Source organism: Brachyistius frenatus, unplaced genomic scaffold, assembly GCF_029030835.1.
Source record: "Brachyistius frenatus isolate BFR_SWC_R1_liver_20210118 unplaced genomic scaffold, ASM2903083v1 Contig_1, whole genome shotgun sequence".
Taxonomy (NCBI): Eukaryota; Metazoa; Chordata; class Actinopteri; family Embiotocidae; genus Brachyistius; species Brachyistius frenatus.
In genome coordinates, this window is record NW_027210600.1 from 5,191,594 (window position 1) to 5,204,241 (window position 12,648).

Sequence of the window (12,648 nt, forward strand, 5' to 3'; positions counted from 1 at the left end):
ACACACACACACACACACACACACACACAGAGGAGGGAAATTACACGCGCGCGCGCGCGCACGCGTAATGAACAAGAGGCAGTTGTTTTGTCGCGCAATCTCACTGAGTCACTTTGACAGTCCGACCCGGGGCTCGATACCGCGCCCGTCTAATTTGAGACATCAGTCACGGCTCTCAACGTGAAGTGAAACTGGTGTTTCTGATGCCGGCTGACAGTCAGCAGGGAGGGTGTGGACCCGGTGGAGGAGGGCCGTGGAAGAGAGTCATCGCGATGCCGCCGTTATTGGAAATGCATCTTTTTTTTTCTTTTTTTTTTTCCCAACAGCGAATATTGTGACTTGTCACATTAGGTAAATACGCAGGTGTAACAACGATGGCACGGGTCCACGAAGTAAACTTTGACCAACATGCAGACAAGCGGGACCTCTCCTGAGTGGAATGAAGGGGAAGACTGTGGTGAAAAAGAAACTGTCCGGTGGCCCCTGAATGATATCAATCACAACTTTTCATAATCTAAATAAATATCAAGAACTAAAGACCATCCTTCAATAGTTCTATAATGTGTATAAATAATGACGATTCCCAGGAATAACATGTTTGCTATTTAACACCAGGAGAGGGTTTTTTTCCACAGTATTTTCTTAAAAAAAAAAACATTTTCGCATGATTTTTGGACTGTTATCACCCCAATATTTATTTTTTAAAATGCATTATCTGCCATTAACCACCAAATATTGGTAAACAAAGCTTACAATTAGAGTGTTTTCAGATTATGGGTAAATTATTTTACTAATAGATATGCCCAGTCAGCCTAAAAAACAACAAAAAAATAACCAAAAGAAAAAACAACAACGCAATAACAAAAAGACAACCATAATTTGTGATTGTCCCACATTTGCTTGAGCAGATGGGGGGGGGGGGGTCGTCCAGTTTGAGAATAATAATAATAGCAGTTATAAAAGGCCATGCAAGCAAATGAAATATCATTAAAGACACGGAAAGTATGAAACAAAAATGATATCTAATAGTATAACTGTGTCGTGTAACGTTACAACGTCAATACAGCATCATTCTGGGCTCCAACTTTCGAAACTAGTTCATATTTTCCCTCAAAGTCAGATCACAATACATTTTTCAGCACTTAAATTCAAACAGTAAAATATACAAAAATTCTGATTCAAGAGATTAGATTTTTTTTTTTTTTTTTTAAACCAATTATTCAAATTGAGCAATTCAAAAATATAAATGATTCAAATTCTAGTTTCTCGTGACATATTTCTCCTCAGAAATGTCCTCTTCTTGGATTCTGCTGTATCTTCGCACGGAGTCCGATGACCTCGTGTGAATTCAGCTCCACCCGCCTGCCGTCCGTGGGGAGGACTCATCTTCACCCACGACAACACCAGCGTGGGTCTGCCGGGACTTTTCACAGAGCTGGCACGTTGCAGCGACATGACTAGAGCCGATTTAGCGTTACTTCATTAAACGCAGAGCGGTCAAAGACTGATTGCACTGGAGTTATAATAACGTGTCTCCCATGTTAAACTGCGTTGGGGGGCGGGGGGAGGGGGGGAGGGGGTGAGTCTGTGAAAAGACGAGAGGCGGTATCGTGTTTCGTGCTCTCACGGGCCGACGTTGGAGGAGCTGATGGATGCTGCATCCGGCGCTGGCGTGGCACTTTGTTTTGCTGCTGCTGCTTGAGGTGGTGGTGGTGGTGGTGGTGCTGCGCGGAGACAAAGGGACGTCTGACAGCATCCATCACTAGGACTCCTGCACGCCCTGAGCAAAACATCTGACAAGTGAAGACAGCTTCATTTCACGCCATTCTTATCAATATCTCATAAGCTTTCGCCCCCCGTGGCTCTCCGCAGACAAATGGAAGACGTAAAATGACGAATCGCTCAGACCAACTTGGAAATGATCCATTTTTTTTACACTGAAAGCAGCATCTGTGGAGTCGGGGGCTGACATTATGACATTCATCCCCGGAGAGAAGTTTTTGAACTGAGTATCTCGCTCGCCTACACAATGTTAAGCCTTTATTATTATGGACCAGTAGTTCAACACACAAAAAACATGAACCATGTGGCCGCAATAATAAACACCTTTTAATTTGAGACAAAATGTGCCTCAATTTTTTTAAAAGGAATTATTTTCCTTTCTTTGCCAACAAACACTGGGAACACCTGATTTATTTTTCCTTTCTCAGTTTTATTGCATCCATCAAAAGTTTCCAGTATCTGAATTTAAGGCAGATTTTTATACAAAACTTGATTTAAAAAAAAGATTTATTACCCACAAGGACATTTGTTTTCAAGTAATGCTGACTTCATGGGGAATGAGGCGAGGAGTCACCCGGGATACAAGCTGCAGGTCTGAGGCCAGTAGCGTCGTTAAATGGAAACACGATTAAATCTCATTTACACTCCACTGATTTCAGATAGCAGGAAACAGGATTACACACACGGCGTGAATACGTTCACACCGACAGATCACCTGACTGAGCAGGTCGCTGCACCATAACTCTTTGCTTGAGCTACAAGTTTCATTCCTTAATTCAAATCTTACTTTGACCAAAATGTCTGTAGCGGTAACGTTTTTTTAATATCTTCATTGTTTTGTACACAGGCGCGGGTATTAAAAGGGCCGTCGATCCGTTTGTAGTCGAGAAAGCAGGTTTTGTGTTTTATGGTTTTCTCTCCGCCGCACAAGGACCCAGATTGAAATGAGCTTGCAGCTGGTTTAAATCCAGAACAAGGCACATTTGATGTTTTTGAGATGTACAAATATTTTGCAGATGGTCCCAGATATAAAAATTATTTCAATAAAACTAAATGATCTCATTAATTATGACAATTATGACAATCTACTGACAAGGCAATAAAATGTATTCACCTTGTCAGCGGGCAAAAAGGACGCGGACGGTAAAAACGGATACAAAACAGATTTTGTCTTTACGTTTTTATTTCACCTTTCAATACAAACAGCTCATCACGGGACACCAACAGGAGAACCTGCAAAGGAATCAAGACCGCAGGTCAGTGAGTGCGTCTGGAAAGGAAGACCGCAGAATGCTAGGTGACGTTAAAGAGTTGCTGCTGCCGTACCTGATTATGCTTTCTCCGCTGCTGCCTCCTCGTCTCCGCCCTTGGTGTTACGCGTGTAAATGAGCTGTGCTCTGTGTTTGGACACCAGTTTGATCATTCCTGGAAGACAAAACATAAAACCATGTTCTCTGTGGGCAGATCACTTCAAGAGCCACAGATCGTCGAGATGGCTGAACATCGGCGCGATACACGCGTTGCAAGAAAACGGTGTGAACGTGGACGGCACACTTGTTTTGCTCTGCAGCTGATTTCAAAAGTCAGGAAGACAACTTTCGGGAAGACGGCACGATTACAACTCATTTTGGCTCCAGGATTTCCACAGCTGTTGTTGCCTACCTGTAAATGATGCGGTTCTGTTTATTGGACCAGAACAAATTGCCAGTTTTCAGCACAAAGCTGTGCAGTCCAATGAAAATGTGCTTATGCTTTAATGCACTTTAAGCTGTTTGTGACAGTAAAAGCACGTTGTGCACAAGTGCCAATGAGATAATGTCAGAAATGCAGTGAACCTGATTTAGATCCTACTTTAGTGAAATAAAAAAATAAATCCAAAGCGGACAGAAAAATACTTTTTTGTCACTGTAGAGGTTTCAGATGGAGAGTCCAATTTACCATCAGGTACCCAAATTTGTTGGCTTGACATGTGATGGGGATGCAAGAGAGTACTACATTATTAAAGTACGTTTGAACAGCATTCACTCGGTGACAGTGGATGCTTTCTGAGAATACCAACTTCCATCTGGTATTTTAAACTCGGTATTTTCAGGAGAAGAGACTAAATGATCTTAAAAGAAATGACAGGTAGTCGCCCTGAATACTTCCCATTTACGTCAATGTCATTTAGGAACCACTGATGAACCGCTACAAAACGCTGGCCTGGATACACACAGTGGACGCATTCATTAACATTAGACACAGCCAACGAGCAGCGCTGATGACTGCGGGGCATATTCATCACAAGCGTAATGTTGCGTCACAATATCGTAGATGGCAAAACATTGTATTTTTGCAAAGCTGGCGCTCCAGTCATCTCCACCTCGGTCCTTAATGCATAAAATATGCAACAGTGAGTGAATTTCCTCTGAAGGTTGAAGAAAGGATTCTGCCAGACTTGTATTTTACAACCCGTCACTGACTTTTTCCCGGATCGACTGATTCAAGGCAACAAATCCCTTCATTTTAACGGTTCATTTTCCTGCTTCTTCAGGATTAATGTCCACTTTTCACCACAGTAACTTTGCTGGATCAAAGTTTTAACAACTCGCCCTCGCTACCTGAAGCTAGGGCCGGCCAGCATACGGCATGTTGTCACATTTTGATGCGAGACTAAATATCTTGGATAGTGAGTGATATGACAAAATGGCCTTTTGGTTTTTAAATCCACATTACAGCAAAGTGATGTCCTTTTTTTTTTTTTTTTTTTTTTTAACTCGGCAAACTTTTCTAGCCGTTTTAATATTTGTCTTCAACCACTTCAGTCCTTATATCCACATTCCTGATGATTATTAGTCAATCATTATTTTGTGAAAGCACCAACAGTCATCCCGACAATATCAAAGTAGTTGGTATAAAATATATCGTCTCATTTTGTCCATGCCACCCAGCCCCACCGTCGCAGCCTATCACAATCCATTATCTAATGACAGACAGACAATTAAAAAAAGAAAGAAAAGAATAAAGATCCATTATTCACAATTTAGGCCTCAGAGATGAAGTTTTGTTCACCTTTGGCGAGCAGTTCTTGGAGGGCGTTCCTGGCCAGGGAGCCGCGGATCTTCAGCCTCTCGGACACCACAGCCGGGGTGATGAGCTTGTAGTTGGGGACCTCTTTGTACAGTTTCTCGTAGGTGGCCTTGTCGAAGAGCACCAGGTTGTTGAGCTTGTCCCTCACTTTTCCCTTGGACCACTTCTGCTCAGAAACAGGGAGGAGATTTGTTTTTATTTTTTAACGCGTAGAGAATCTCACATGTGACCCAAAGGTCCTGACAATCACACCGCATACCTTCTTCTTGGCTTTGCCTCCGGACTTGTTGACTGGGTCCTTGTCCTTTTTGGACTTCCCGGTGTCCTTCTTCTTGTCCTGCTTAGGAGGCTGTAAACGGGGAGGACACGAGAGTTATAAACCCTTTCACACCGCATAGAGACACACGTCTGCTGCCTGGCAGCACACGTCATACTGTCCTCGGTGGACAAGGATGCTTCTTCTATGTAAAAGTGGAGGTCCCGTCTGCGTGGTGTCGGTCCGCTGAAGACCAGCATGAGGCGGCCTGGTCCTGAGCGCTTCTCCACCGGCATCAACGCTGTTATCGGTCAATGCCGTCGGTGAACACGACTCACAACGACTCGGTGGATACTGTTATTTATGCGCACGCAGGTACAATTATCCTAAGAGTTTATTTTATGACTTTTATACCGGTTCGTTGTCGGTCGGCACCGTGAAGCCGGAAGCATGGCGCACTTTAGCAAGCTGCTAAACTGGGTCGCGGATTACCGTTAATTTCTCCCAACCAATCGCTTCATCTGTATTTATAATCCCACCGAGGGGAAGCGCGCTCCCTTCGTGCACAATCTCCCGGATAATTGCGGGGGGAAAAAAAAGTAAAAGCAGGAGATGTTTAATTTATTTCAACAAAGCGTGCAGTGACTGTCCTCACCATGTTTCCTCGTCAAGATGTCGGAGCGAAAGGAAGTTCACCCGTGCAAGAGCCCCTTAGACAACCTGTACATGCGGAAGTGATGCGAGGAATTATGGGAAATGGAGTATTTGCGAGTTGTGTCTTTTTTTTTTTTTTTTTTAAATATATAAATAAACATAATCATACCAAACCAGTGCTGAACAGTTAAAATTTTATTTTTGAGGTTATGGCGAAGACGAAAATCGCCAAGAAGTAAAAAAAAAAAAAAAAAGTTCGTAGTTTTTTATTTTTTTTATTTTGTCTACGCTGCCGAAAACGCACCGAGGTCACGTGACAGCCTCGTCAGCTGGGCAGGAGGCAGGACGTGGCCAAGATGGTGATTTTCAGCGTCTATGTTGTGAACAAGGCTGGAGGTTTAATTTACCAATATGACAACTACGTCCCGAGAGCCGAGGCCGAGAAGACCTTCAGCTACCCTTTGGACCTGGTGCTGAAGCATCACGATGAAAAGGTCGTCGTGTCGTTTGGACAGCGGGACGGCATCAGAGGTGACGTCTCCACCACGTCGTTAGCGCGTTGTTGTTGTTGTTTTTTTAAATCACCTAACACCTGATGAAGTTAGAGCTAAACAAAGTGTGCGGTAGTATTAACACGCTATTTATATAAAGCTTTCTCTTCGTGCCGAGAAATGATCGACTCGGTTCCCCCGTGCAAAGTGATTCCTGTTGCGCAGATGTGGAGAGATGAGTCGGGGTGTTGCGGTGGAAGTGGTTTTAGTCGGTGGACTTGCGTGTCTCTAAACCTTGTGTGTCCTCATCCCTCAGTGGGCCACGCGGTGCTCTCCATCAACGGAGGGGACGTGGTCGGAAAGAACACGGCAGATGGGAAGGACATCCTTGAATACTTGAAGGATGCCTCCAACTATCCGGTGTCTATTCGCTTCGGACGAGCGCGCCTGGTCTCCAACGAGAAGCTGATGCTGGCGTCCATGTTCCACTCGTATGTCACACTTATGCGATTGAAGGGTGGTTCAGTGGGGCCAGATTCAACTCCCAGTGTCGACAAGCCACTAAATGCAAGCGCTCAGGACTGCTAAGGATCCTCTCTCAGATCTTGCTCTGATCTCTTATCTTCCCATTGGGGGGGGGGGGGGGGGGGCTGCTGCCAAACAAAAGAAGGACCTTTCCTGGGTCCGATGGGCTTCAGCCAGGTCTCCACAGCTCGCTCTCATTCCCAGGGCGTCAAATAAAAATCCCTCATGTGTTCTGCACTACCAAATGAAGGACGTGGGGAAGTACAAAGTAGTAGTTTCCCGCCCTAGAGTGAGAATGCCTCCTTATGTCAGACACTAACCTGCCTTTCTTGTGATTTGTTTGTTTTTTCTCCTCCCTCCAGGTTGTTTGCTATCGGTTCACAGCTGTCGCCTGAAGTCGGCAGCTCTGGGATCGAAATGCTTGAAACGGACGTCTTTAAACTCCACTGCTTCCAGACTCTCACAGGTCAGTGGTGGAAACAAGTGTCATTGCAAGGGGGGGGTATCTGGTTGATTACAGACCAGCTACATGGTTTGTAACTTTCTTCTAAAACCACCTGTAAAACATGTCTTACTGCTTGTTGGTCTGTTAGACGGCGGCCGTATTAAACTGGCTCGTCTCCTCACTGACTGTTGCATTTTTTTTTTTTTTTTTCCCGCCAGGGATAAAGTTCATCGTTCTGGCGGACCCTCGGCAATCTGGTATTGATGCTCTGTTGAGGAAGATTTACGAGATCTACTCAGATTTTGCCCTCAAGAACCCGTTCTACTCTCTGGAAATGCCAATCAGGTAAAAGCGAGAATTCGGACGACGTTGCCTTTCCGCTTGTCGGTCTTATATTTTGTATTGCCGTTTTGTTACATTTCAGATCGCATATAACGTGTTTCTTGTGTGACACCCAGCGCTCGTGTCCTTATATTTTTCAGATGTGAACTCTTTGATCAGAATCTAAAAAGTTCACTGGAGGTCGCAGAGAAAGCCGGCAACTTCGGAGCTGGGTCTTAAACCACTGATGACATGATGTTGTGTAACATGGTTGTTTCTCTCCGCAACAAATTCACAGACCACAAAGAAATAAGTACATTTGTTTGTTTTTTTGGACTCGTTTCTTTTTTTTCCAGTTGCTTAATGAAAACATTGTAAATACATGGCATTTTGTAAATAAGATTAAATTCCACCCTGTATGTAAATGGTTTGTATTGTATTTGTTTGTGGATGTGTGTGTTGAATTGCTGAAGGATCTAACAGGTAATGAGCATCAACTATGAAATTGAGAAAAAAAAACATAGCATCTTTTATTCAAGCCTTCGACTGCCTTATTATGAAGCCCACACACTGTGCTTCAGGGAAGATTGTGTAACACTTGTAATTCCACTCATTGGTCAAAACACCATATTTAGTCACAGATCTAATTTTATAATGCACCAGTTTCTCAACCAGGCTTCAGTTTTGTGCTCTTTCAGTATTGCAACAGGCATGGGAGAGAAAACCTTCTCTAGATCTGTTCTTCCCACATGTCATTATATGAAATTCACAATGTGCAGTAATTTACATTCCCTTGTTGAGTTACTGATGCCGTGTTTACAGACTGTAGATGCTATATGCAAACAAGCTCCTTGCATGACAGGTTTTTGAAGATAAAGTGCTCAGCTTCTCTGAGCTTCCTTTACGTCCCGTAAGACTGACTGTGGAAATACTGTGGTATAAAAAACAGTCCAGTAAGAAAACATGTGAAAACAAAATGCTGGCTCAGAGGTTGAGGTCGAGGTGTAATGAAGTCAGTCTGCCTTCTTGGACACGTGGCCCATCTTTGTTCGGACGTTGCGCAGCAGGAAGAATCCAACAGTGGCGACAAGGCAGGTGAGCTCAGCTACCCAGAAGGCCATTTCCCAGCCGTGGTGCTTGGCAATGGTGCTGAATGGTAGTCCAGAGAGAAAGCCACCAACTAAGGAGCACACGGATGAATAAGTTCACCCAAAGGAATAGACAACATGAAAAGTGTAGCACACACACACACACACAACACAGTTTGATTTATTTAGGGATAAATACAGCCAGTGGAAAGCTGTGAGGTTTTGCAAAATATGATGACTTACTGTTGGCCATCAGGGCAACAATGGCATGTGACGTCCCACAGTAGTTGGATGGGGCGCTCTCATTGGCTATGACTCCAAACAAGGCTATCGGTCCATAAGAGGAGAACCCAAAGGCAGCACCCAGGCTGAGTATCCACACCTGAGAGTACAGAGGAGACACACATCCACGCAGCGTGCTGCATTAAAGAACCGCAGCGATTGATTTCTGTCCATTGGGAGGTGAGCGTTACCTTCGAGCTGTCAGGAGTGACTGTGACTCTGAACAGGTACATGGACACAAACATTCCTGCCATCATGCAGATCAGGATGAAATGGCGGGGATTGCCGTAGATTCTCATCCCTTGCTGTACAAAATCAAGAGATGATGATGATGATGATGATGAGATGACATCAAATATAAATGAAAATGTGTTGATTGGTAGGACATTATATTTCACACCGAGGTATTTAAATCTGGAAATGCACACATTTTTAGTCAGGTAGCCAAAACATTATCACTCCCCCTCTGTACTAATCATGAATGTATTGGATTAATTAAGAGGAGCTGTTGCTTGACTTGGATCAATACGTAACAGTTACTGTATGAGGGAAGACCAAGATCCTTCAGCGTGTTTATTTTCTTAATGTCCGTCTCCACAAAGGTTACGGTGCAAAAAAAACAAAAAACAAAAAACACCACATTATCTTCATTTGCAAAGAATCAGGTTTCAATGAGTCAAACCCGACGATACACTTTTTAAATGTTGAAGTGTCAGTATAATCTGTTGGCAAATTCTCACAGGTAATTGCCCTACAGAAGTGTTTTGGGATTTGTTGACGAAGTTTACAGGCAGTTCTACTGCACACAGCGGATTGTGGAGGCAAATCTGCCAAAAGATCACACCTGGATATAAAACGTACCGCTTCTTTAGAAGAATTACGACATGGGAAGAACAAACGGGGGGAAAAAGCAAACTCACTTTGGCCACAGCCTTGTCCGAGAGGTAACCTGCTGCCAGACTGCCCAACAGGCCTCCAACCTCCAGGGCGCTCATGTATGAGCTACCTATGAAGAGGAATACGGTGATTCACAAGAAACCGTGAGCTGAACTCTCGGCGTATTTCTCAACAGACAGCGGAGGTGCCTAATCTACTCCCTCCACCGTACCCATGAGTGTGGACTGGCCCTTGTCTTGGATGAGAAACAGCTGGCCCCAGTCGGTGCAGGCCGTCTTCACTCCGAACACCACCAGGTAGGACACGGACAGCAGCCACAGGTAGGGCGACAGCAGGAACTCCGACAGGGTGCTTTCATTGCTGGAGGATCCTGAACAGGAAGCAGACGGAGGATCATTCGGTGTTGGCCAATCCGGGGTTTCTGAAAGCCCCCCTTTTTTTTTTTTTCTTTTCGAACGTACATCAACACAACACAGAGGGTGTGACACGGCGAGGTGAGGTGGGTGGGGTTCTTCTTCTGATCAGAGTCGTGTATAAAACACCTCTTCACCGCGCATACTGTGTTCTCATGTTGTCTACGTACGAGCCAAACACCTCTCACACAAGTGCCATGTGAGGGGCACACCGGGTACAGAGTCCACCGAGTCACCGACCTTTAGTCATTAACGCTGGAGGTACATGCCGTCCGACAACACACGTCTCCACCATGCACAGCTGCGGCGTTATCCGAGTAATGCCAATGTTTAAGCAGCCGTTTCGGATTTCAAGTCCGTCTTACCTCCTTTGCTCTTCTTGGCCGCAGCCTCTATGTTGGGCAGCCCCACATCCTTCGGCTCGTTCTTGATCGCCAGCAGGCAAACGAAGGAGACGGCCATGCAAATCATCCCGGAGACGGACAGTATCGCCCTCCAGCTGTAACTCTCGGCCAGCACCGTGGCGATGATGGGGCCCAAGCTGCCAGCCAGATTCATGCTGCAGGACAGGACTGCCCACCACGTCCCGAACTGAGAGGGCTCGAACCACTGAGGAAATAAGAACAATGAAGTCACGACAGGAAGTACCCTTCATACACAGTGAGGATAAATCCATTGAATCAGTGCAGTGGTCTGAACCATGAGCAGGTTACAAGTCAAAGGCAATGACACTTGCAGGTTGTAACGGGCTACTGAATTTTCAAACAATAAAAAAACATCCTTCTTTCATCAAAAAAATGTAACCGCTCACAACTGTACATTTATTTAAACCTACCGTTACACATTAAATCCACTTTTCTTCAGCTGCGGTTTGATTGTGCTCAAAATAAATAAATAAATCACCAAACAGACTAATATCAGTTTTATGAGACAGATTCTGCATCGAGGTTAAAATGACATGTTCCACCAGAGTCTCCGAGAATAATAATAATAAAAAAGGCATTGTATTAGGAAAGGAACATTTAAATAATCACAAGTTATTAATTTGATTTTAGTCTGTGAAAATACATAAAACTCAACTGACTGAACAGAGTATATAATGCGTCTCCTTTCTAGTGTAAATGCGACATGTTTATTTTGCAACTCCCGCTTTTCTGTATTTCATGTGTCCGATTTTTTTTACATGATGTGTCCGTGTGTAATGTCCTTCCTCTTCATACTGGATGTTCCCCCGGCTACTGGCACACATTATTACGGTTCCTTTTTTTTTTTTTTTTTGCTCTCTATAAACATTTGGGAGGGAAAGGTAAATAAACATGTCGCACCAGATATCGGTACATCGCAGCACTGACGCGCCGAGATGTGGGTGGTGTACCTTTCTCAGCACCCTGCCGCAGGGAGGCCAGCCCAGGCCTTGTCCCAGCCCGTTGAGGAACCACAGGGCAGAGAAGACGGCGACCGTGGAGGACCAAGAGAAGACCACGTTGATGCCTCCCACCATGAACAGGCCAATGGAGAAGAGCCAGCGGGCGCTGATCCGGTCCGACAGCACGCCGCTGATGAACTTACTAATGGCGTAGGCCAAAGACTGACTGCTGGTGATCATGCCTGGGCAGAGAGAGAGAGAGAGAGAGACGCGGAGGAGAGCGCATGAGACTTGGGAGCAAGATTGTCTGGTCCTAAACATCTCCGACGTCCAGTTCTCTGTGAAGGAAGCGCGCAGCTATTGTGATTACCGTGATAGAAGCATACTTCAGTGAAATAAAACGTGAGGATAAGTCAATGTGATGTCAGTCAGTCTCACGATGGGGGCATTTACAGGTAAATAATACATTTTTAAATTTAATATATATATATATATATATATAAAAAGCTGTGTTAGCTTTTATGAACCTATTTGTTATGACTTTTGGATGAAGGCATGCTGACACCTGTGCAGCAGCACAAACTGTGATTTATGTTCCTCCTTCTACACATATATATAAAAAAGGTGACGCATTAGGAGTCTCATACCCAGGTCATCCTTATCCATCTGGACTTCTTGCATTAGGGAAGGCATCACGAAGGAGAATGTCTTCCTGTTGAAGTAGTACAGCGTGTATCCCACAAACATGGCCAGAAAAATAGTGCCTCTGTAGAATCCATAACTTGCTGTAGCCATGACTGCAGATTCAGTCCCGTCAACAACAACAAAATGGGAGGGGAAAAAAAACAAACAAATTGAAGTGAACAGCGGAGAAGGGAGCACAGCTGACGTCTGACAGACTGAGCGTTTTGCTTCGGGATCCACTCTGTCGAAGCAGCTGCTCACAAGAGAAGAAGTGTTTGCAATCAGCACATGAGGTTAATGGTCAACTTCTCTTCCCCCGAAGCGGTCTGTGTCGCTGCTGCGTGCAGCAGGCCGGCCGGAGAGGGACCAGAGCAG

General features: G+C 44.7%; 3 protein-coding genes across 4 annotated transcripts; 1 reads left to right on the plus strand and 2 right to left on the minus strand.

The window, feature by feature from the left end:
- Positions 1-2,960: 2,960 nt before the first annotated feature.
- Positions 2,961-5,836, minus strand: rps25 (ribosomal protein S25). Its single transcript, XM_069710227.1, has 5 exons — positions 5,763-5,836; positions 5,111-5,200; positions 4,834-5,017; positions 3,109-3,207; positions 2,961-3,015 (listed from the first exon to the last, which is right to left on the minus strand). Exons 1-4 carry the CDS (start codon positions 5,763-5,765, stop codon positions 3,113-3,115), a joined length of 372 nt encoding a protein of 123 aa, XP_069566328.1. The 5' UTR covers positions 5,766-5,836; the 3' UTR covers positions 2,961-3,015; positions 3,109-3,112.
- A 250-nt stretch (positions 5,837-6,086) lies between these two features.
- trappc4 (trafficking protein particle complex subunit 4) lies at positions 6,087-7,968 on the plus strand. The gene is made up of 5 exons (XM_069710553.1): positions 6,087-6,292; positions 6,569-6,743; positions 7,140-7,243; positions 7,441-7,567; positions 7,705-7,968. Exons 1-5 carry the CDS (start codon positions 6,118-6,120, stop codon positions 7,781-7,783), a joined length of 660 nt encoding a protein of 219 aa, XP_069566654.1. The 5' UTR covers positions 6,087-6,117; the 3' UTR covers positions 7,784-7,968.
- An 80-nt stretch (positions 7,969-8,048) lies between these two features.
- On the minus strand, positions 8,049-12,567 carry slc37a4a (solute carrier family 37 member 4a). Of its 2 annotated transcripts, none has more exons than XM_069710357.1 (8): positions 12,237-12,567; positions 11,599-11,831; positions 10,589-10,832; positions 10,022-10,180; positions 9,834-9,919; positions 9,105-9,218; positions 8,875-9,013; positions 8,049-8,723 (listed from the first exon to the last, which is right to left on the minus strand). In XM_069710357.1, exons 1-8 carry the CDS (start codon positions 12,382-12,384, stop codon positions 8,557-8,559), a joined length of 1,290 nt encoding a protein of 429 aa, XP_069566458.1. In that variant the 5' UTR covers positions 12,385-12,567; the 3' UTR covers positions 8,049-8,556. The 2 variants fall into 2 exon arrangements, with proteins under 2 accessions (XP_069566458.1, XP_069566540.1); XM_069710439.1 differs by having other exon boundaries at positions 9,045-9,218; positions 12,237-12,448.
- Positions 12,568-12,648: the final 81 nt, after the last annotated feature.